This window comes from Marmota flaviventris, chromosome 7, assembly GCF_047511675.1.
Source record: "Marmota flaviventris isolate mMarFla1 chromosome 7, mMarFla1.hap1, whole genome shotgun sequence".
In the NCBI taxonomy this organism is placed as follows: Eukaryota; Metazoa; Chordata; class Mammalia; order Rodentia; family Sciuridae; genus Marmota; species Marmota flaviventris.
Window position 1 is genome coordinate 107,045,218 of NC_092504.1, and position 20,205 is coordinate 107,065,422.

General features: G+C 40.1%; 2 protein-coding genes across 9 annotated transcripts in view; one reads left to right on the forward strand and one right to left on the reverse strand.

Annotated features, from left to right (window-relative positions):
* The window catches only part of LOC114085466 (protein FAM13A), a 107,630-nt gene extending 102,196 nt beyond the window's left edge, over window positions 1-5,434 (forward strand). For all 7 annotated transcript variants that reach the window (XM_071614547.1, XM_027926596.2, XM_071614544.1 and 4 more), the window contains one exon: window positions 1,008-5,434. In XM_071614547.1, the coding sequence (XP_071470648.1) occupies window positions 1,008-1,134 (127 nt within the window). In that variant the 3' untranslated portion in view covers window positions 1,135-5,434. The remainder of the gene's footprint in view (window positions 1-1,007) is intronic.
* Window positions 5,435-13,917: 8,483 nt separating this feature from the next.
* Window positions 13,918-20,205, reverse strand: part of Herc3 (HECT and RLD domain containing E3 ubiquitin protein ligase 3) — a 136,173-nt gene continuing 129,885 nt past the window's right edge. Inside the window, exons 24-26 of one of the 2 annotated variants that reach the window (XM_027926600.2) lie at window positions 18,117-18,300; window positions 17,814-17,916; window positions 13,918-15,680 (exon numbers count right to left, since the gene is read on the reverse strand). In XM_027926600.2, coding sequence (XP_027782401.1) covers window positions 15,472-15,680; window positions 17,814-17,916; window positions 18,117-18,300 — 496 coding nt within the window. In that variant the 3' untranslated portion in view covers window positions 13,918-15,471. Of the gene's footprint in view, window positions 15,681-17,813; window positions 17,917-18,116; window positions 18,301-20,205 lie in introns of those variants that run through there. The other variant, XM_071614548.1, reaches the window with a different exon arrangement.

The following is a 20,205-nucleotide window of genomic DNA, read 5'->3' on the forward strand; positions in this document are numbered from 1 at the left end:
AAAAAAAAAGTAGAATTATGAGAGATTTACACTATCATAAGATCTGGCTCCATTTCCTATCTGATAGAGTGATAGCCCTCACAGGGCAAAGGGGGAATGGGTGCCAGAGGTTCAGAATCCTAAGGCGCCTGTTCCCTGCTGAGGGGCCATCTAGAACTCTTTCCTAGAGCAAAGCAGAACATGAATAAAATCTGTTTAGTTTTAGTTCACTAAACAAATAAAGACTCATGCTATCCCCCTTGCCCACACTTGCTCTTTAATAGTAAGAAAGGGAAGCCCGGGGTTTGAACCTTTAGAGGGGGCATTTCACAGTACAATGAGAATCGGCTTCACACGGTACCAGGGTGGAGAGCAGTTGCTTTGTAGGGAGTCTGACAGGTGCTCCTGGTTTCACCATGTGTGGACTATGGACCACAGCACCTTCACAGCAGGTTGTTGCAAGGGCGATGTCAGATCATGGATACACAGAACTAGTACTGCACTTGACCCAACTGATACTTGCGTATATAAAAAAAATCTGCATATAAAATTAGTAAACTATAAAGGTTTATTAATGTTACGTGATCCAGTTGCTGAATTCCCAGGATCATTTTTATAAGCAAGAGAATTAATTCTCTGTTCTTGAAACAACTGTATGTTGTGGGTGTACAAATTGCTGATTAGAAACTTAATGGCTTATTAGATGAAATATATAAAAATGAGAAAATATTAAGTATGTATAAAGGATTTCAGTTAATAGGAACTCACTGTGAAATCATACGTAAGAGCCGAGCAAGACTTTCTATATTTCTTAGTCCTTCATAGCATTCTACAAAATGCCAGATTACCTGTAAAAGCTCAGTTGCACGGTGCCTTCAGGGGAAAACCATTCTTCACTGCTTATGTAAATCCAGCCTTGGCTAGGTACCAAGTGCCACTTGACAACAGTGATTCCACAGGTTGATAAACTGTAGAGTTATCACATAATGATAATTTGCCTCGGCCCCCCTTTCCTTTGTTTCCACTAGAAACGTCCAGAAGGAAGACCGCACTCCTATGGCCGAAGAATACAACGAGTACAAACACATAAAGGCGAAACTAAGACTCCTGGAGGTGCTCATCAGCAAGAGAGACACTGATTCCAAGTCCATGTAAGGGGCACCCCAGCCCAGCAAGGGGTGCCTGCGGATGCAAGGAGGACTTACTGTTCTCCTGGTACAGAGCAGCTCTAGAAGGCAGCCTGGGAGCTGGACCTCCAAAGCCTGACACCCTTCTGCTGCCAGGCCTTTTGGGTGGGCTCCTGTTTCCGCTGCCTGCCTCAGAAACTGCCTACATGGAAGATGACAATGTGACCTGACTTAGGAATTTTGTAATAAGAAGTCAAGATTCCTGCACACTTACACACTTGTGGTGGGAACTTCACTAACACTAACAGTGATGAATCACTACATTAGCCACACCTATCTACAGAGATTATACACTGTTTTTCCCTGGACAACTGAGAAACCAGAGAGAACATTCTCTAACTGTGATAAAAACAAGCTCAGGACTTTACTCTGTAGAGTGAATTTGCTGTGGAGGTCCAGGCCCTCTCCGGACCCAGTCAAGTGTGACCATGCATTGGAGCCCTATTTGCTGCCTTGGCCATTCTAGTGACCTTCCCACAGAGCTGCGCCTTCCCCACGTGTGAATTGATTTTCTCTCCAACTCTCAGATGGAAGCTGCATCTGCCCACAGTGGCAGAGCAGTCATCCGTGTGAGGGTGCGTTTCTTCAGGACTTCCTCAGCTGACAGATCCAATCCCTGACTAGGACTTAATCATCTTCAGAGGACAGAGGGATTGTAGCAGCAGCCATATTAATACTGATTTTTAAATCAGGTAACAGGTGAAGAGCCTGGAGATTGTTTCTTGAACACTGACTGCACTTACCAGTCTGGTTTTAATATTAAACACTAAGCGAGGCCGGCATGCCTATGTAACCTGCCGAGGGCTTGATTTTGTTGTGGTTCTAGCCAAACTTAAAGGGCCTTGCTTAATTCTTAGCCTAAGTGTAGAGGATCATGTGAGAGAGGGAGCCTGAGCCATCAGCCTCCTGAATACCTACCAGAGTTTAATTTTTCTAAAAAGGTAAATCTGCACTAAAATCCCCAGACGGGTAAATGTAGCCCTCAGAGCTCAGCTCAAGGCAGAATCTAGCTCACACTACTTTCAAGAGCATATATAGTAGAAAAAAATGGCATATAGCCAATTTTGATTGTAATTTCTTCAAAGACTGTGTCACAAAGCTGTCTATATTAGATGTTTTGGAGGGACCAGGGAATTTAAGACACCAAATCATTCATCTCTTCGTTGTGCTTGATGTCACGCTGTGATTTGTTTTTCTTTTTCACCTTCTGTGTCTGCCCTGAGGAAGAGGGTTTGGGGTCCACCCTTGTGCTTTGTGAGGCAGAGCCCTGGTGTCTGCTTGCCCACCGGGCTGAAGTGCTATCTCAGGCTCCACCTCCTGAAGATAATATTGCAGGGTGGACTCCCCCTGTTCTGAGAGTTGCTTTCTTAAAGGTTGCAGTTTTGTTTTCTAAAAAGGAAAAGGATAGAATGTAAAGCCGCACCAACCAGTTGTCAATTGTAATAATGGGTCTTAAACACCTGGTGGCGGATTTACTTCTCCATTGTTGAAATGAGATAGCAGCTCTCCTCTGTTCAAGTGGGGGGGTCGGGAGAAAGGAATGCCTTTAAGTTTTTCTTAATCATATAGAAGCATGAGCTATGTGTTGGAAGTGCCCTCATTTTAATCCACACATTTAAAGATGGTACATAATCCTACAAATCTAAATGTACATGAAAATATAGTTTGATATTCTTTGCTCTACTGTTTACATTACAGATTGTTATAATTTCAAGGAGTTATATTATAAATAAAATGATGCACTTTAGGATGTTTTCTATTTTTGAAATCTGAACATGAATCATTCACTTGACCAAAAATTGTATTTTTAAAAAGAAATACATGTCTAGTCTGTCCTTTTTAACTGTTCTCTTAAATAAGCTATGATATAAATCAAATTATCAGTTCACTTTTGAAGCACATCTAAGAGTATTGTTTTGAAAAAATATCCTATAGAATTTTTAAACTCCATATAAGTGAGAAGCTAGTAGGTTTTTGAAATCTGTTCTTTCTGCCAAAGGTAAATTAACTAAAAGATTTATTCAGGAATCCCCATTCAAATTTGTATGATTCAATAAAAGAAAACACCAACTTATAGTAAATTGTGTATGGAATATTGTGTTTTCCTTTGTAGTTTCTAATCTATATTCTTCAGAGAAAAAAGCCAAATTAAGTTGGGGGTGGAGAGCTATGTGTACACCAGATCCTTTTTGAAGGCGTATGAGTCAGTGATTTCTGACTCTGCCAGAAACGCAGAGGCAAATCTGTTTCCATGACAACCATTGCTGCAGCCTAGCATCTCTAAGCACTAGAGACTGTGGCTTAATTGGCTTCAAACGACAGAATGCGGCAGACCGGTGTTTTTCCTTTGCTCTCTTGGGAATGTGTATGTTTATTAGTACATGCCAACAAAATAAATGTCAAGGGTTATTTAATAACAAGTAAAGATAAAGCCTGAATAAGCTTGATTATATGATCATAAGAATTAGAGATAGCAAAGGCTTGTAATTTTCATAAGCACTTGCTGTTGTGTTCAGTCTAGGGTAAATATTGAAATACATGTTTATATAAGTATGGTATCATTACTGCATTTCATCTTTGAAAAATTTGGTTTAGATTTCACTTTCTAAGACATGAAGGTGCAATGTTTAGGATAACGACCAGCTTAAAAGTGCTTAAGATAGTAGACGTTTGTCCTTTGCTGCTAGAACAAAGTTGGCACAATCCTGGTGATCTTCCCAACTCAGGGGAAGTTTCCATGAAAGACCAAATCCAATTTCAAACTTGAGACTGGACTAATTTTTTTTAATTAACTAATTGTTAGAGTGCAGTGTGAGCTACTAGATGAAATTTCTTCCCTGTGATTGCCAGTTTAAAGTCAAAAGATTTTTTTCAGCAGAGTAACACATCACCAAGGTTTTAGTTTTGTCTCATTCTGATGCAACACTTGCTGGGGGAAGAGCCTCTTGCAGGGTGTGTCTGCTCCCAGGTGCGACATTTCTAGCCCAGGAAAAATGCCTCTGGGCTGTGCCTGTCATAAACACTACACTGCAGCAGCAGTCTTGGAGCCCGGAAGGGCTGAGCATTTGTGAATGTGGCTGAGCTTGGAATTCCTTACCAGGTAAATACTTGGGCTTGGTATCAGAATAAAGGAATGGCTGTGATACAACCAATTAAGTCTAGCCAGTCTGGGGGTTGCCTAGTTTTCAACAGTGAGAACTAGACCTGGTAACCAGAACCAATCACAGATTTGTAAGAAAAATCACATTTTAAAGTTTGTCCTTTTTTTAAAAGATATCTTTAAATCTGAGAATGAAGATACCACTTTTCTGCTTTTGATGGCGTATTTATTGTTGAACACCATTAACTGCTTGGTGAAAAACTGGTTGTCATCTAAATTCTGTTTTGCTTTCCCGGCACGCTGCTTCCTGGATTCTTCTCCCTCAAGTGGGAAGAAGTGCTTTCTGCGCCAAGATCAATGCCTTTGGGATGTTCTTTTTTAGCATCCACTTGATTAAAGCAGTGGAAGGGACAAAACTATCCTAAATGTTAAGTGGCATTTCCTCTAAAGCCCACATTTAAAGGGACCCGGAATGTGCTTTTCTCTCCTTCGTTCATTTTTATCTTGTTGCCTACTTGACCCTCAAAATGTACTAAAGAGCATTATTTGCCAAACTGGCTGAACATTTTTTCAAATTTTTATAGATTCACATTGTGCACACTGCCGCTGTCACAAATGGTGGCCACTATGGCAGGCTCCAAGCAGGAGTGATAGATACATACCACTCAGGCAGCAGCACCAGCCACTTGCCCAAACAGACTGTGCCCCATCTGGCATCTGCACTTGTCTCCCAAGAGCTTCTTAGTAGATGCGTGTATATAGACCAAGAAACGAAAGAAGTACAGATGTGACAAAAATGTATGTGAAAAGGAGGTCTATGTACACTTACAACTTCATAGTATTACAAAGTTGCAGTTATATCTTTTAGAGAATCTCATTTTACCTGGAATGGAGCCAGTCATGTTTACCTGTGTAGCTAGAGAAATCAGTTCCATGGCAGATCTAATTCACCTGAAAATACCTACACAGTTATGAATATGAATATGGTCAAGAATGAGTAAAATTTTCCCAATATGGGCCCAGAACAATGTTTACATGACATGTAAGCAGAAAGAATTTGAAATTACCAATGTCCTTTTTAAAATGTAAATTGAATGAAAAATATTATGTACATTTTTGTACATGACTTTTGTATAAGCTTAAAAAAATAAAATATTTTTAACTGGAAGTTCTAAAATGTGTGAGAGTGTCAGGGATGTATGACTGAATTGCCTGTGGGGGTCTGATTGTTCCCTTCTTTAAGGAATCCAACTCTGGCTCCCTGGAGCCCCTCAGAAGACTCATAAGGATTGAGTTTTTGTTCTGCCTCCAGGGAAGAAGGGCACTGGAAGGTGAAGCAAACTGGTACATGTTAGGTGTGTCCATGTTGTAGCTAGAAAAACATATTGTGTTCTATGCTCAGCTGCCTTTAAATTAATTCATAAAAGTGGCAGGAAGTGCTTGGGGAGGGGGTGTGTAGAAACAAAGGCATTAAAGCAAAATATTTTTTTAAGTACATTTCCAAAGTCTACGAGGCCATCATAGGCAAATACATTTGGTATTTACTATTCTGAAACTTATTATTAATAAGACTACCAGAAAACAGACTTTGGGAAAAAGGCACATTTCAGTTGTGTAAAGTAAGTACCTCACCCTTAATGTTGCCCGTGACAGGCCAGGTGCAGCACTGAGAACCTGCCAGGTACCTGCCAACTTAAGCCTTGAATGGCTGTGAGGTCGGTGCCCCAAGGTAGGTAGGCATGCAGGTGTCCTTTGGACTGCATGTGCTATATATATACAGTGACTTCAAAAAAAAAAGTCAGGCTTGAAGTAAAGACATTGTCCTAGGATTGGCCCCAAGACCAGTCTGACTTGAGAGTACACGCACAGTGCTGCTAACATAGATGTGATTTGACAAGGTCCTGCTGAAACTGAGGCTGATCCAGAATTGTTTAAATTTTGTAACACTGATCCAAAGTAATAAAATTTGCCACAAGTTACAGGCAGCACTTAGTGATCCTCCATTTCCTTCAATATTTTGATGTTGCCTCTTTTGAGGAACCAGAAAGTTTAAACCCAAGTACATGAAGGTCCTCCAGCCTGTGACAAAGCCACCCTTACCTTTGCACTGGCTTTGCTTCTGGCCCTATACTAGTTTGCAGAACTATGGACGACCTCAATGGGAATTTCAGAATGGTATCTCCGCACAGTTGGGGAGCACAGACTGAAGAAGAGAGGCAAGACCCCCTTCAAGAGTCTCATTATTACCTCTTCTAAAAATGAATTCTGAATATTGTAAGACAATATATATCAGCTATCCCGAAGTTGGGTCAGCTCACTGAGGCTATATATACATAGTAGAATTTCATATTCAGTAAAAGCCAAAAGTAAAATTCATTCCCAAAGGCATTTTTAGAATCCTGGCTGGCAGGCAGACAAATGGGGGTTGGCAGGAACTGGGGTTGTTGACAGCTTGTTTCTCACTTTTCCTCTCCAGCATCAAGGCTTATACCACAAGGGTGGCTCCAAGTTGTACGGCAGCTGCCCATAGGAACTCAGCCCAATGCAAAACAGCAAGGACATCTCTGAGAGCACTCAGATCCCCAACTGGGCCATGTGTATAAAAATTATATGTGAACTGCAAATTCTGACATTCATAATCTTTTAGATGTTTGAATTTAATTTCTCAAAAGCAACCCAAAGATATGCAGAAATCTTTATATTGTTTATCTGGTTCTCCAGCTTTGAGTACTATTTAGTAAGATATTTTGAGATATTATGATTTTTCTGTAACTGTTACTTTTGAAGAACCTAAAATTACTATACAGGATTAAACAAAGGTAAGGGAAAAGACAGTGAAAGCAGCAGAGAGTAGTGCTTCTTCCATTGAAACATGCATGTGAAGGTGTGGGATCTTGGAGTTGTAGTAGCTCTCTAGGGCTTCACATGAACGCCTTCCTGAGGTGCTGCATTATGTTCAGTCCAAGAACCTCATCTTGAGGAGGATGCGGACTGCATTCTGGGTAACTGTGGAATGAATAGCTCTGCCAATTAATCCAACATAGTGAGTTAACAGAGAGGTAACAGAGACCAGTACACTGGACCACACTCAAGGAGAATAGACCACTGCTGATGCTTGAGGGCCACACTGCAGATGGTCCAGCTGTATAACCTACCCTCCCAAAGTCTGTTTCTTTATGTGAAAAACGGGAATATAATCATAGTACCTACCCAAGAGGGTTATTACAAGAATTTACTTAGATGACTGTAAACTGATAACACAGTAAATCCTCAACAGACAATGGTGCTGGGGTCCTCATTGAGGCAAAGATTCTTATCTTCAAATCCAGCAATGCATTTTGAATCCCTGCAAAAAAGGAACTGTATTTCCCAGTATCATATCCCCCACCATCACCCTCTGATTCCTTGTTTATATAAGTCAGATCAGAATACACCTCCAGCACTTTAAGCACAAATTAGTGCTAATAGGATGAGCCAGATTTCATGGGAACATTAACCAATTATTCTCTCGGGGAAAAATCATAAATGGTGACTGTTGCTGTTCTCAAGCAAATCACATCGAAAGGCATTGCCTCAGAAGGATTAATGCTTGCTACATTCCTTCTTTCACAGAGGCAGGGCAAACCCCTCTAAGTCTACTTCTCCCCAAAACATTTTGGGAGGTCTAAATCTGCTCAGACATGTATGAAGAATGAACCTTCTGATGGCTGAGGCCAATGTGGAAATGCTTGAGTTCAGGGAAAGGAGAAAGGGGTCAGAATAAACTTTGGATTGACTTCCTGGTCACTTAAATGTCCTGAAATTTCTGCCTTGGGGTATATATTTTTAACAACTAAAAACTAAATGTACCCCTGAGAGGAGAGTTGCTCCAATTTTGGCAAGCTCTAATCAGCATACTAAATCTCATCAAAACCTAAGGTCAAGGCTGGGAAAGTACTTGGGGTCCTCCAGACCCTCCTTAACCTGCAGAAGGAATAAACTAAAGGTGTCAATGCTGGGGCCAGAGGCAGGGCAAGTTCTGGGATTTAGTGATTTTATAGTCTCATTGAATGAGGCTGTGCTCCACCTGTTACCTCAGAAATTCAGAACCTTCAGATCTCCTGTCCCAACACTCTGTCATGCCTTGAACTTGAGAGTCCTTGATTGTGGTTCACAGACATCTGCATTCCTGAGAATGTTCAGGCATCAAAGGTCAAGAGACCCATTTTTGACAAGCAGCAGTAGCTTTGGTTGTGGCAGGCCAGCCCTGCTGGGACCACAAGCCAGTACCTAGTTGGCACTTGTTGTCAACTTTTGCCCTGAAGAGTGCCGACCTCTGATGAACCAGAGGAAAATGGGGCTTTTTCCAAATCTGCTCTTTGCTTTCTTTTCCTCCAAATCCTAAAGAAAAAGTAACCATGAAAGACTTATCTGGTTTAGTGCTTGGCTCCATCTGAGGGGTACGTGTATGTCTTTTAATTCTTATTTAAGTTTCTCAGGAAGTTCAACAGCAGTAGAAACTGAATCAATAATTATCATAAATTGTATCTAACTCCCATGGGATTAGGCCGAGGAAAATCAGCTTTTAAAAGATCTGAAGACCATGTGATTGTGCACCCTGCCAAGTATCCAGTCACTCTGGGGGGCGGGGGGAAGCTGACAACTGAACTAATTTTCCTGGTGCTACACACAACTAAGACGTATGCATGACATCATTTTGGAAGAAATAAAGTACCAAAACCTGGACTGGCTGATCCATGGGAGAGGCTGTTATTAATGCAGAGCCAAGGAATCTGCCATTTCTGGGGTAGACACCTCTCTGGCACCTATTCTCTAGCATGTCTCACTGCACAAGTAAAGGGCATGAGAGATGTTAACCAAAACCTGCCTGGCTTGGAGGGGACCAGCAGCCCAAAGCAGAGATTGAGTCAAGAAACCAACATTTGGGGACAGAGTTGTGGTTCAGTGGTAGAATGCTTGCCTAGCACATGTGAATCACTGGGTTCGATCCTCAGCATAAAACAAACAACAAAAAAAAAGTTTAAAAAAAAAAAGCCGCCAACATTTGCCACAACCCTCCACAGGGCTCAGCTCTCGTGGGGTGCATTAATCCCTCTTTTCCAAGAACCTGGATTGGAAAGGCACAGTGGTAGGTTTTGTGTTGCTTCCAATTGGAGAGCTCCCTTGGTCAACAGAGAATGTTCACCTTTTCTGAATCCCCATCCTTATCACATGTTTCTGCACTGCTTTGCATGATCTTGTTCCCAGCATAAGCCTGTAGGCTAAACGCATGACTCCAGTCCATGGAAAAATCATAAATGGAAACATATCAAAAACATCCATAAACCAAAAAACTTATAACTCAAGCAGCCTCTGGTACTAACGAAGTTAAGGTTATCAAAAGGCAACATGGGCACTTTGTTCTTACTCATTTAAGAGACTTAACTGGTTTTAAATTTGTGGGGTTTTTTTGTTTGTTTGTTTGTGTGTTTGTTTTGTACATTACTGGGGATACTCTGCCACTGAACTACACCCCCAGCCTTTTTTATTTTGATACAGGGTCTCGATAAGTTGCTGAGCCTGACCTTGACCTTGTGATCCTCCTGCCTCAGCCTCCCAAGTTGTTGGGATTACAGGCATGTACCATAATACCTGCTTGCTTGGTTCCATTTTCAGAGCCAAAGAAAACTTGAGACAATCAACATTCACATTTCTCAATAAAAGGAAATAATGAAACTTAGCAGATTGGCTTTGACTTTAAATTATTTTCTTTTTCTCCTAAGCTTGTCCCTAACAAAGTGTTCTATTCACTGGGTATCACTACAAATCTATTTTGCTATTCTATCATACGCCCTCCTTTGACTTGCCTATCAGCTGATTAACTACTATCTGACTATTAAATCCAAATCATAGTTCTGGGAGAAACAAGCAGATACTAAGCTCCTTGCTCCCACCTCACACCCCCCTGTAAAAAATCCTGCCAAAAGATAGGAGAAAACTAAGTTTGGGAAATGCCATATACTCTATTCCCCTTTTAGAGATTCACAAAGTTGTCTAAGAAGTCTTGTAATAAAGTTTAACTTTCCTTAACCCAGAGATAGCCATATCTCAAAAAAATACAAACCTTCTTTTTCCTCCTCATAAAAGATGTTTTTTCTATGGGAAGTGCTGCCTTCTGCCAAGTACTGAGACTTGAAGATCAAGTCTTCCTGTTCCTGAGAACACAGAGCTGCTTGCCCGGTCAGAGCTGCCTATGAGCAGACAGTCTCCCATTGCCATGGAGTGACCAAGTAAGTTCCTATCCTGAGAGGACCTTGCCTTTACCCTCTGCCCTGAGACAGTCCAGCATCACTGCCCGGAGAGGTGAGGAGGGCACAGAATACCCACACTCCAAGCTCTAACCAGAGGCAAAACTCTCAATTCCAATACTTAGCTAAAATCCCATTGAGCCAAATACAATGTGACATCCTAGATCAGACCTTGGAAATCCAAGACACCAGCGGAAAAACTGGTAAAAATCCAAATTAAGTCTGGCATTTAGTTAATCAGAGTTTCCTAATACTGGTTTCCTTAATTTTAGTAAATATACCACATACAGGGTTTTAAGGTAAACATTATGGGAAACTGAGGAATTCAAGAAATCTGTATTTTCTTTGTTCCCTTTCTGTAAATCTAAAATAATCAAAATAAAAATATTAAAGGAGGAAAATAACAAAACAAAACCCTAAAGAGGGATCACCTGAAAGATATGAAGCTCATCCTTCTCTCCACGTTTTATAATGAACCTTTCTTACTCCATTCGGGCTGCCAAACAAAACACCACAGACTGAGTAACTTACAAACAGAAATGTGTACCTGACCATTATGGAGGCTGGGAATTCCAAAGTCAAGGCATTGGTGGTCTTCTGAAGGCTGCTTTGAGATTGCCTTCTCACTGAGTCCTTACAAGGCAAGTGAGCAAGGCATCTCTATAGCTTCTTTTATAAGGACACTAATTTCACTCATGAGGCTTGTGCCGAAGCACTTAATGGAATTACCACCCAAAGCCCAGCCTCCTCATGCTCTCACCTTGGGGTTAAGTCTCAATACATGAATTTTAGAGGGATACAAAAATTCATACCTTTGCAGGACCCACTGCATCCTGGGCAGGAAAAAGAGGGGCTGCCCCACCCAGTGTGAGGTATTAAACATACTTCACCCCAAACCACTCATGTCAAGCAGAGGCCACCCAGTGGGTAACACTCAGCTACGCTTGAGACCCAATGCAAATGTCATGAGAACTGCCCACCTGATCACTACTGAATTGCATACTGGCAGCAAAACACAAAACTTGGTGTGACTACCCGCCATATCATGTTCCTTTTTATTTGACTACTGTGCAGCCTCAAATTTGCTGCTCATATTCAGCAGGTGGGCAAAATACAGGTTAGTAGTCAAGCCCAGGGACCACCATTTTGTAATAACAAGCAAGTTATTGTCACATGAGAAGCTTGGATAGCGCTGGTAATTATTATTAAGAGATTATGTGTTAGGCACTGTTCTATGTGCTTTCCATGAATTCATTTAATCCTCGTAACAATTCCATGAGGTAGGCACTCCTTCTGTCCCCCCTTTAACAGGAAGAAAATGAGGCACAGAGAGATTAAGAAACCTGATCAAACCTACAAAGCCAGAAATGGCTATGGTGGCAACTAAATGTATAATGCCTAGTAAATATTGACGCAAGATCTGGTATATAACATGTAATCAATATGGGTTATTACTAAACTCAGAATCTTAGTATCCATTTCTGTGGCTTAATCTAAGATGTGATTTTCTTACCCTGAGGGTTGGGGGTTGAGGGGAGCCCAAACACTTATTTTCTCTCGTTCAACATCAAATTATGCCTCAAGTTTCCTCTTAAGACTTCAGAAAAGTTATTCGCTGCTCTGGTGATTCCTGCAAGTCCAATTTCATAGGGATTGGCCAATCCATTTCTGTAAAGTTCTAGGCATTATTATGCTAGGCATGGTAGGTCATACAATTTGTTATATAGCCCTCCATTTTTTTTTAAACATCTTTCAACCTTTAGAAACGTAGAAATCATTTGCACTTAAGGGCTACAGTTTGCCAGCACCTGCTTTCTAGGATTATTAATAGATACCATATAAATCATCAAAAGGCTTCTGTATGGAATGGGTGGAACCATCAGCATTTGCTAAATTACCTAGTCACACTCTGCATAACCCCACCTACCAAAGGAAAACTGCCAAAGAATTTCATTAAATTGGGAAGTGACTGAAATGGTAAAGATACATCCAAAAGTTTTGTAGGGGAGGAAGGCATATCTAAAAACCCCTGACTGGAAAAGTGGAGTCTTCTCAAGTAGAAAGTGATGAAGGGGAAAAAGGAAACTACCCCAGAATAATCATAGTGTTCTAGAAGCATCACTGAATTTCATTCATGTAATAAATATTTAGGAATATTTCCTGGGCTTCTCCATGTACACACTGTTCTCAGTAATAGAATTACAGAACATTAAAGCTCAAAGGGATCTTAGAAAATATCTGGTCCAGTTTCCTTATTTCAGGAATGAAGATTCTGTGGCCTCAAACTTCTTTGAAATAACTTGGTTATTTCTGTCCAAATTTAAATGTGATCAGTTTCGTTGCCCCTCAAGCTTGGCATTGACATAGGTTATTAAATGTTGGTGAATGGAACTTATTATTGAAAAACTACTCTTCTTTACTATTTTAAAACCATCTATTAAACCTGGTAAAACAATATATCATTGTTTTAAAAAATTATTGAAAATTCTTCTGCTTGTTTTTCATATTCTTACAGCATGTGTAAGTAGGCTAAAGACGGATCACTGGATGAACAAGTCTAATTCATCTTCAACCTCTCTTCTACTTCCTCCTCTCCTTTTCACACAATCTTCCTAGTTCCACTGCTGCTACCCTTGCTGCTCTGAGCTGCTGTTTCTGCTTTAATCCTTCCCATTCCAAGTCCTTATACCATCCACATTTTCCTTCTTAAAACCATACTCAGAACCAGTCTCAGTGGCGCACACCTGTAATCCCAGCAACTTTGGGAGGCTGAGGAGGATCCCAAGTTCAAAGGCAGCCCCAGCAATTTAGCAAGGCCCTAAGCAACTCAAAGTGAGACCCTGTCTCTAAATAAAATATTAAAAAGAGCCATAAATGTGGCTCAGTGGTTATGGGCTCCTGGGTTCAATCCCAATACAAAAAGGGCAGGGGGCCTCAGGTCACATCACCTAGAGGCTCTGGATCCTTGAACATATGCTACCTAGCTACTCGCTAAAGTTCTAATTCAGAGCTTCATTCTCCTGGTCCAAGTCTCCCATCTTTCTTTCTAGTTTTATTTATCATTACTCCACTTCCTCTGATGCTCCCTTCAAACTGTTCCATACCCTTCCCTAAAATATGCTCCCATGTTTGTGCCTTTGCTGAGGCTTCTCCCTCTATGGGAAACACCTTTTTGCTCATTGCACTTTCAGAAATCCTATCCCTCCTCCACGCTCCTGCCCCTGCTTGCTTTATTTCTGCAGCACTTGGTTCTACTTTCTTATGGCAGGGACCAAATTTCACCTTCCACTGGATTATTTGGTTATATGGCCTGATGGTTCTGCTGAAAGCAAGTGGACCATTCTGCAAGTACAATAAGAAGTAGTTTTAAGTTAAAACACCGAATTTATTGCATAATATTGAACTATATGCACACACATAGAAAATAAACATTTAATATAACTGTATATCTTTTTTTTAATATTGTATTTATAAAGACTGAAAAACTACCAATTTAGCAATTGGAGTAAGTTTTAAAAACAAAAAGCAAAAATCCAGGATCCTTCATCATTTTGAAGCTGTATCACGGTTCATAAATACTTCATTTTATATAAATAATTTTTCTGTAGTTACCAAGAATTTAAAATTAGGCTTACACGGGTTCTTTGATCATGTAGAATTCTCTTATCCCATGATGAAGAAGGTTGAACATGTCATTTTTGAGATACATATATTTGATTTAAACATAATCCCCTCAAAATCCCACTGTAAACAAACATTTCAAATGTGATAAACAAAAATTCCATCATAAAGAATGTCCATAAGTCTAACGATTGGGGAAGAGGAAAAAAAAAATCTAAATAGAAAATTTGAAATTTAAATAAAAGTACAAAAAGAAAAACATCATGCATCCACCAGGAGGAAAAGGAAGGGAGAATTAAATCATAACAAAGAAGAGAATGCAGTAGAGAAGAGAGGAAAGCAAAGTTAGGGAGGGGTGGAAAGGAGAAAAGAGAAGAAAGATGACATGAAACAGAGAAAGGGACGAGAAATTTATTGTTTCTACTTTTCTTGGGCAATATACTCTCTTTAAAAAAAAAAAAAAAATTAACACAACTTGCTCCAAAAGCTAGATAACGGAAGGAGTGGGAGGCCTATCAATTCATCTTATTGTCAAAGGGACATGGTTGAGGAGCAAAACAAAATTAGGCTCAACTGCAACTTGAAGCTGCTCTGCATATCTTTAAGGAGGCCTAGGAAATATGCACAGACATGGGAAGGTTGCTGTTCCCTCAAGAACTTTTTTATTTTTATTTTTAAGCAAGCTGTGTTCATAAAGGCTCCTGGAAACTCAAGAGCTCTGCCAAAGTAATGGATCCAGTCTCAGCTTTGGGGGATTGGGAGTTTCTGAAGTAGTCCTTTCCTCCTGTAGATTAGAGTAGGGCTGCAACAAGCCAGGGCATTTCCAAGGCTGAAGAGAAAGGAGGCAGTCTGCATGCGCAGGTAGGAAGGAACAGATCAAAGTCATTCTTATAGAGGAATGAGAAGTTAAGAGAAGGAAAAGGAAGCATTATAAGGAAAGAACCAGCTGAGAGAGACATTTAGGAAATGAAAGGTTAAAAGTCTACTGCCATTTTATCCAGCAGAATGCAACACATTCACAGGTAAAAAGAATACTGGGTAGTTTGGTTTAAAACAAAAACAAAAATCCAAACCAACTCCCATACCAGAGCCAATTTTTCATCCTATCCCCAACCCCTGATTTTTTGACCAAGCTGTTAGCTACTTATAACCCCAGAAACACATCAACCATTTTTAGGATTCAAAAGTCCCAATCCACTTAGACAATAAAAAAATAGATCACTCCCCATGATTTTCTATATAGGCCTCAATGTGGACACTGAGGAAGGAAGGGACATCTAGGACGAGCTGGGGAGATTCAGGCCAAACTAAACCCCTCGTAGTTGTCAAGCGCCTGGGTCAGTCGTGCACTCAGAATCTCTTTGCTGCTGTACTTGGGGAGGTCGAGCAGGTTGTAGCAAGTGTGGGCCACAGGCAAGTACTCCTCCCCACTGGCTGTGGACTGGATGACAATCTGTAGGCTGGCCATGCCATAGATGGGAATCCGGTCACTGCCAGTCAGGAATACTGTGGAAGAAAGTGAAATGGCATTATCATTCTCTCAGCAACACAGAGGATGGAATGACACCCTGTGGCTCCCATGGGAAGTACAATTCCATTCATGTGCCAATATGTACCCAAAGCAATGATGGATGCTTACAACCACCCTCAAGTAAAAAATGTCATTAAATGCATGCCCTCATAAACTTCCTAAGTTTTCACAAAACCAAAGACAAAAGGAGTGACTGACATAGAAAAAGAGGAGATGCCCTCAGGGGAAACCAGGAAGACCAAGACTCTATGATCTCAAATCTCCTCTCATGTCAAGTGTCTGATGCCATCTGACGTGTGAGCTTCCATCTGATGTCAGATGTCCACTCCCTCCTTCAAAACCCAGAAGAGCTGATCCAGACACCATATAAGTCATTTCAATCTTATAACATCACTGTGATTTGACAAAAGTCAGGGCAGGAGGTGGGGTGGGGCCATAGGAGCTTGTCTTTCCTTCTTCCTAGTACAGGATAACTTTGTCACAGTAGAAATGCTGGAAATCACTATAATGAAATTGTCACTTAAGAAGAACTTTCAAATAACCTGAGGCCATGATGTAGGGACATCATTAATCCAGAATTAATAGAAACTTCCCCAAGTATAATGGTTCCTGAACAGAAAATGTCTTTTTCTATGGAAATCCCCAAAGCCATAATAGGCTTCTCTTGAATGCCTTACCACATCACTTAGCAAGACTTATCCTGTCACCCAACTAATGCCACTGCTTCTCAATAGCCCAACATCACCAGCCAAAGTAGAGCTGGGCCTCTTGGAAGAGTTCTGGTGTTAGATCTCCACTTCTTTGTCTTTGCTGCATGTGAGCAGCAGAACATGCACCTATGTCCTACATTAATATTAATATGTGCTCATTCTTATAAAGCAAAACTAATTTCCCTTTCAAACCCTACCTATTTATTTATTTATTTATTTAATATTTATGTTTTAGTTTTAGGTGGACACAATATCTTTATTTTATTTTTATGTGGTGCTGAGGATTGAACTCAGTGCCTCACAGGTGCTAAGCGAGCACTCTACCACTTGAGCCACAATCCCAGCTCGTATTTTTTTGTTTTATATTAATAAAAATTCTACATTACTCACTGGCTAATTTCTGACTTTGATTATATATAGACATGAATAAAGGAAAGATTTTAGGTGTTTTTAAAAGGCCGAATTTGTTCATGTAAACTAACTTCATTTTCCTTTCCAAGGATATTACCCTTCTCTGATATCATCAAACCAGTCACAAAGAATCACATATTATATAATTCCTTTCATAGGAAATGTCCATAATAGGCAAATGCATAGTACAGAATGATGGGGGGCTATCAATCATACCTCCCCACTTCCATCTACAAAGGCACTTAACAGTACGTTTTAAATTTTAATTTAGTTTTTTGTTGTTGTTGTTTAAACTTAGCAATATTTTTTAAAGCCTGCAGATATGAGGGAGGCTAGTCCAAACAATTTCCTTCCCTAAATGTAATACTTAAGGAATCACTTTCTCTTTTGGTAGGGCATGGAGGATTGAATCCCAAGGGTGCTTTACCACTGAGCCACATTTCCAGTTCTTTTTTACTTTAATTTGAGATAGGGTCTTACTAAGTTGCTGAGGCTGACCTCAACTTGCAATCCTCTTGCCTAAACCTCCTGAGTAGCTAAGATTATAGGCATGCTCCAACCACACCTGACAAGGAATCACTTTCATATAAAATAACTATTACATTCATTTATTCATCTGCTTTTGAGACAGGGTCTCTCTCTGTTGTCCAGGCCAGGCTCAAACTCTGGGCTCAAGGGGTCTTTCTGCTTCAGCCTCCTGACTAATGGGAACTATAGGTGGGCATCACCACACCCATTTAAATAACTATTTACTTTTAAAGCAACTGAAAAAAATCAATAAAAAGCTTTTTTCCTCCCTTTAGGCAAAATATATAGATGAATAATGTATGTTGTGCCTGAAATCACTGAACAAAAAACAAAACAAAAATAAGTATATTTACTTACTTACTCTTTGCCTCTTGGAAAAGTTAAACCCTACCTATGGGGTATATTTCCCTACACTATACACAAAACTAAAATGTGGATGAACACCATATTGATACTTACAGAGAAACTTCTTCTTCTTTTCCAATGGAAACTCATGAAATGTTTCCCAGAATAGTTTCACAGTGGGATGTGTGGCTGAGTAATCACCCTTGTAGATGGCAGTCTGTCCATAAAAGAAAAAAAAATTATCTTACAGAATATTATAGTAGACATGGAAATAATTTTCTTTGATACTAAGAAATAGCTACCAAAATGCAGAGACCTCCAAATCCTACTCAACCACGGTATACTTTGAAGGGAGACCAGGCCCTGGGCACACCTACCAGGCAGCTGCTGGTTCAAGCTAGCATCTTTTGAGCTTACCTCTTCTAGTTCTTCCCAGTTGTAGTTGCTGTTCCCCACCATCATGGCCCTCAGTTCTGAAGGCTGGAAGAGCTCAAGTACTTTGCCACCGCACACCTTTAGGAAGCCACTGGAGAATGCTGTGTACCATTCATGAACTGAGATGTGGAAGACATAATTGACATAGGCATCCACAAATTCCTGCCTGCCAGAAAACCAAAGAAATAGAATTAGCTCAAGCCTGTGTAAATTATGAAGTTGCCCTTCCACTCTGAGCTTGAGAGTGATGAAAAATGGAATTCCATCAAATTCCACACCAGGTGGTATGCTAAAGGCATCACCCAGGCCGCTGGCCCTCTGTGCATTCCCTTCTATCCCTAGGATTCCATGGAGTGTTTCAGGTGACCTGGGATGGGAAGGGGAGAAGGTCAGGCAGGTAGAACCATGCTGCTGACATTACCTAAGGATTTCTAGTTTCTCCCTTGTTTAATGTCCTGCTTAAAATTTAGTTTAGGAAACAAAGACTTTTTCTTTCAAGCAACAGTAGTTGTACGATAATTGTTCTAAGTCATTTCCCCTATCTTTGGAAACAGATAAAGCTAAACAACTTGATATTTGTATCCTTGTGTATATTAAAAAGCAATCACCCTGGGCTGGGGTTGTAGCTCAGTGGTGGAGCGCTTGCCTAGCATGTGTGAGGCACTGGGTTTGATCCTCAGTACCACATATAAATAAAAAAATAAAGGTATTGTGTCCATTTCCAAATAAAAATATTTTTTTAAAAAAGCAATCACCTTATAAATGGTAGTCTGTCCAAAGAGGTCCAATAGGAAAAAAAAAAAGTGCATTTTACAGAATAAGAATGATATTATAGAAGACACTGTACCATTTGCATTTGAGGCTATGAAATAACTACTGAGATGTAGGAGACCTCTAAATCCTACTCAACCACAGAAGTCTTTAGACAAGACAAGAACTCTGAATTCTGAACCGTCTTTCTTATACATCCTTTAAGTACCTCAAAAAAAAAAAAACTATCTCAAACAATAGCTCCATCTCACTAATAATGAAATGCAAATGAAGACAACAGTAAGTTGACATTAATATAAAGATCAGACGGTGAAGACATTGGGGAAATGGGAATTTCATACATAGCAAAGGGGAAGATACACTATGAAATGATAAGAAACACACATAGCTATCATAAAATAAATGAAGATCAACCAAATGAGAAAAGCAATGGCTATTTAATTGAAGCTTCCTATATAGCAAGGCAGTCAGTCACTATCACTTGTGTTTGGCAGAGACTCAAAGACAGGCAGAGAAGTGGGAATGCTTTATAGTAAAAAAGGGAAGCTGCAGGTACACCCTGCCTGGAGGCTGTAGGCATAAGGATGCTGTAGATAGGCTACCTAGAAGTGGAGCATCCTATATTTGGGGTGTATATTTGGCTTTCTCTGATTGGCCCTATGTCAGAAGTGGGGAAAAATTAGGAGAACTATAGGCTATTAATAAAATCTTGGCCATTCTGAGCCGATTATTACAAAATTTATTGAGAAAGATGGCAATGAGGCCTCCTCCAATCCTGAGTTTCAGAAGGCTGGCTTCCTGGGTTGCTTGTTGTAGATAAAAGTTTGGCAGGTTGCTGCAGATTATGGGACAGAGCTCAACTTTTAAATATGGCCAGAGTGCTGTACACATGTATATTCAGTCTCTTACAATATAAACTGTGACATGAGGCATAAACATTTGAGAAGAAAATTGTTCAATATCTAGAAAAGTTGAAAATAGAAACACCCTTTGCCTGAGCCACTCCACTAGCAAGGGGGGTAAATCCAGAGAGACTCACATAAGCATAGGGATTCCTGATTGCAGCACCTTTTCATAATATAGATAATTTAGAGAAACAAAATTAAACATCCATTAATATGAGAATGGACTTAGAAAAGGTAGTATAGTCATACAACAGAAACCATAAACAGTGCATTTTACAGGAACTAATTAGATCTGTATTTGTCAAAACAAGTAGAATCTCAAGAGCAATGAATGAAAAGCAAGTTTTTGAATATTAAGTACAATATGCCAGCACTTATGTAAGTTGTTGTTTATC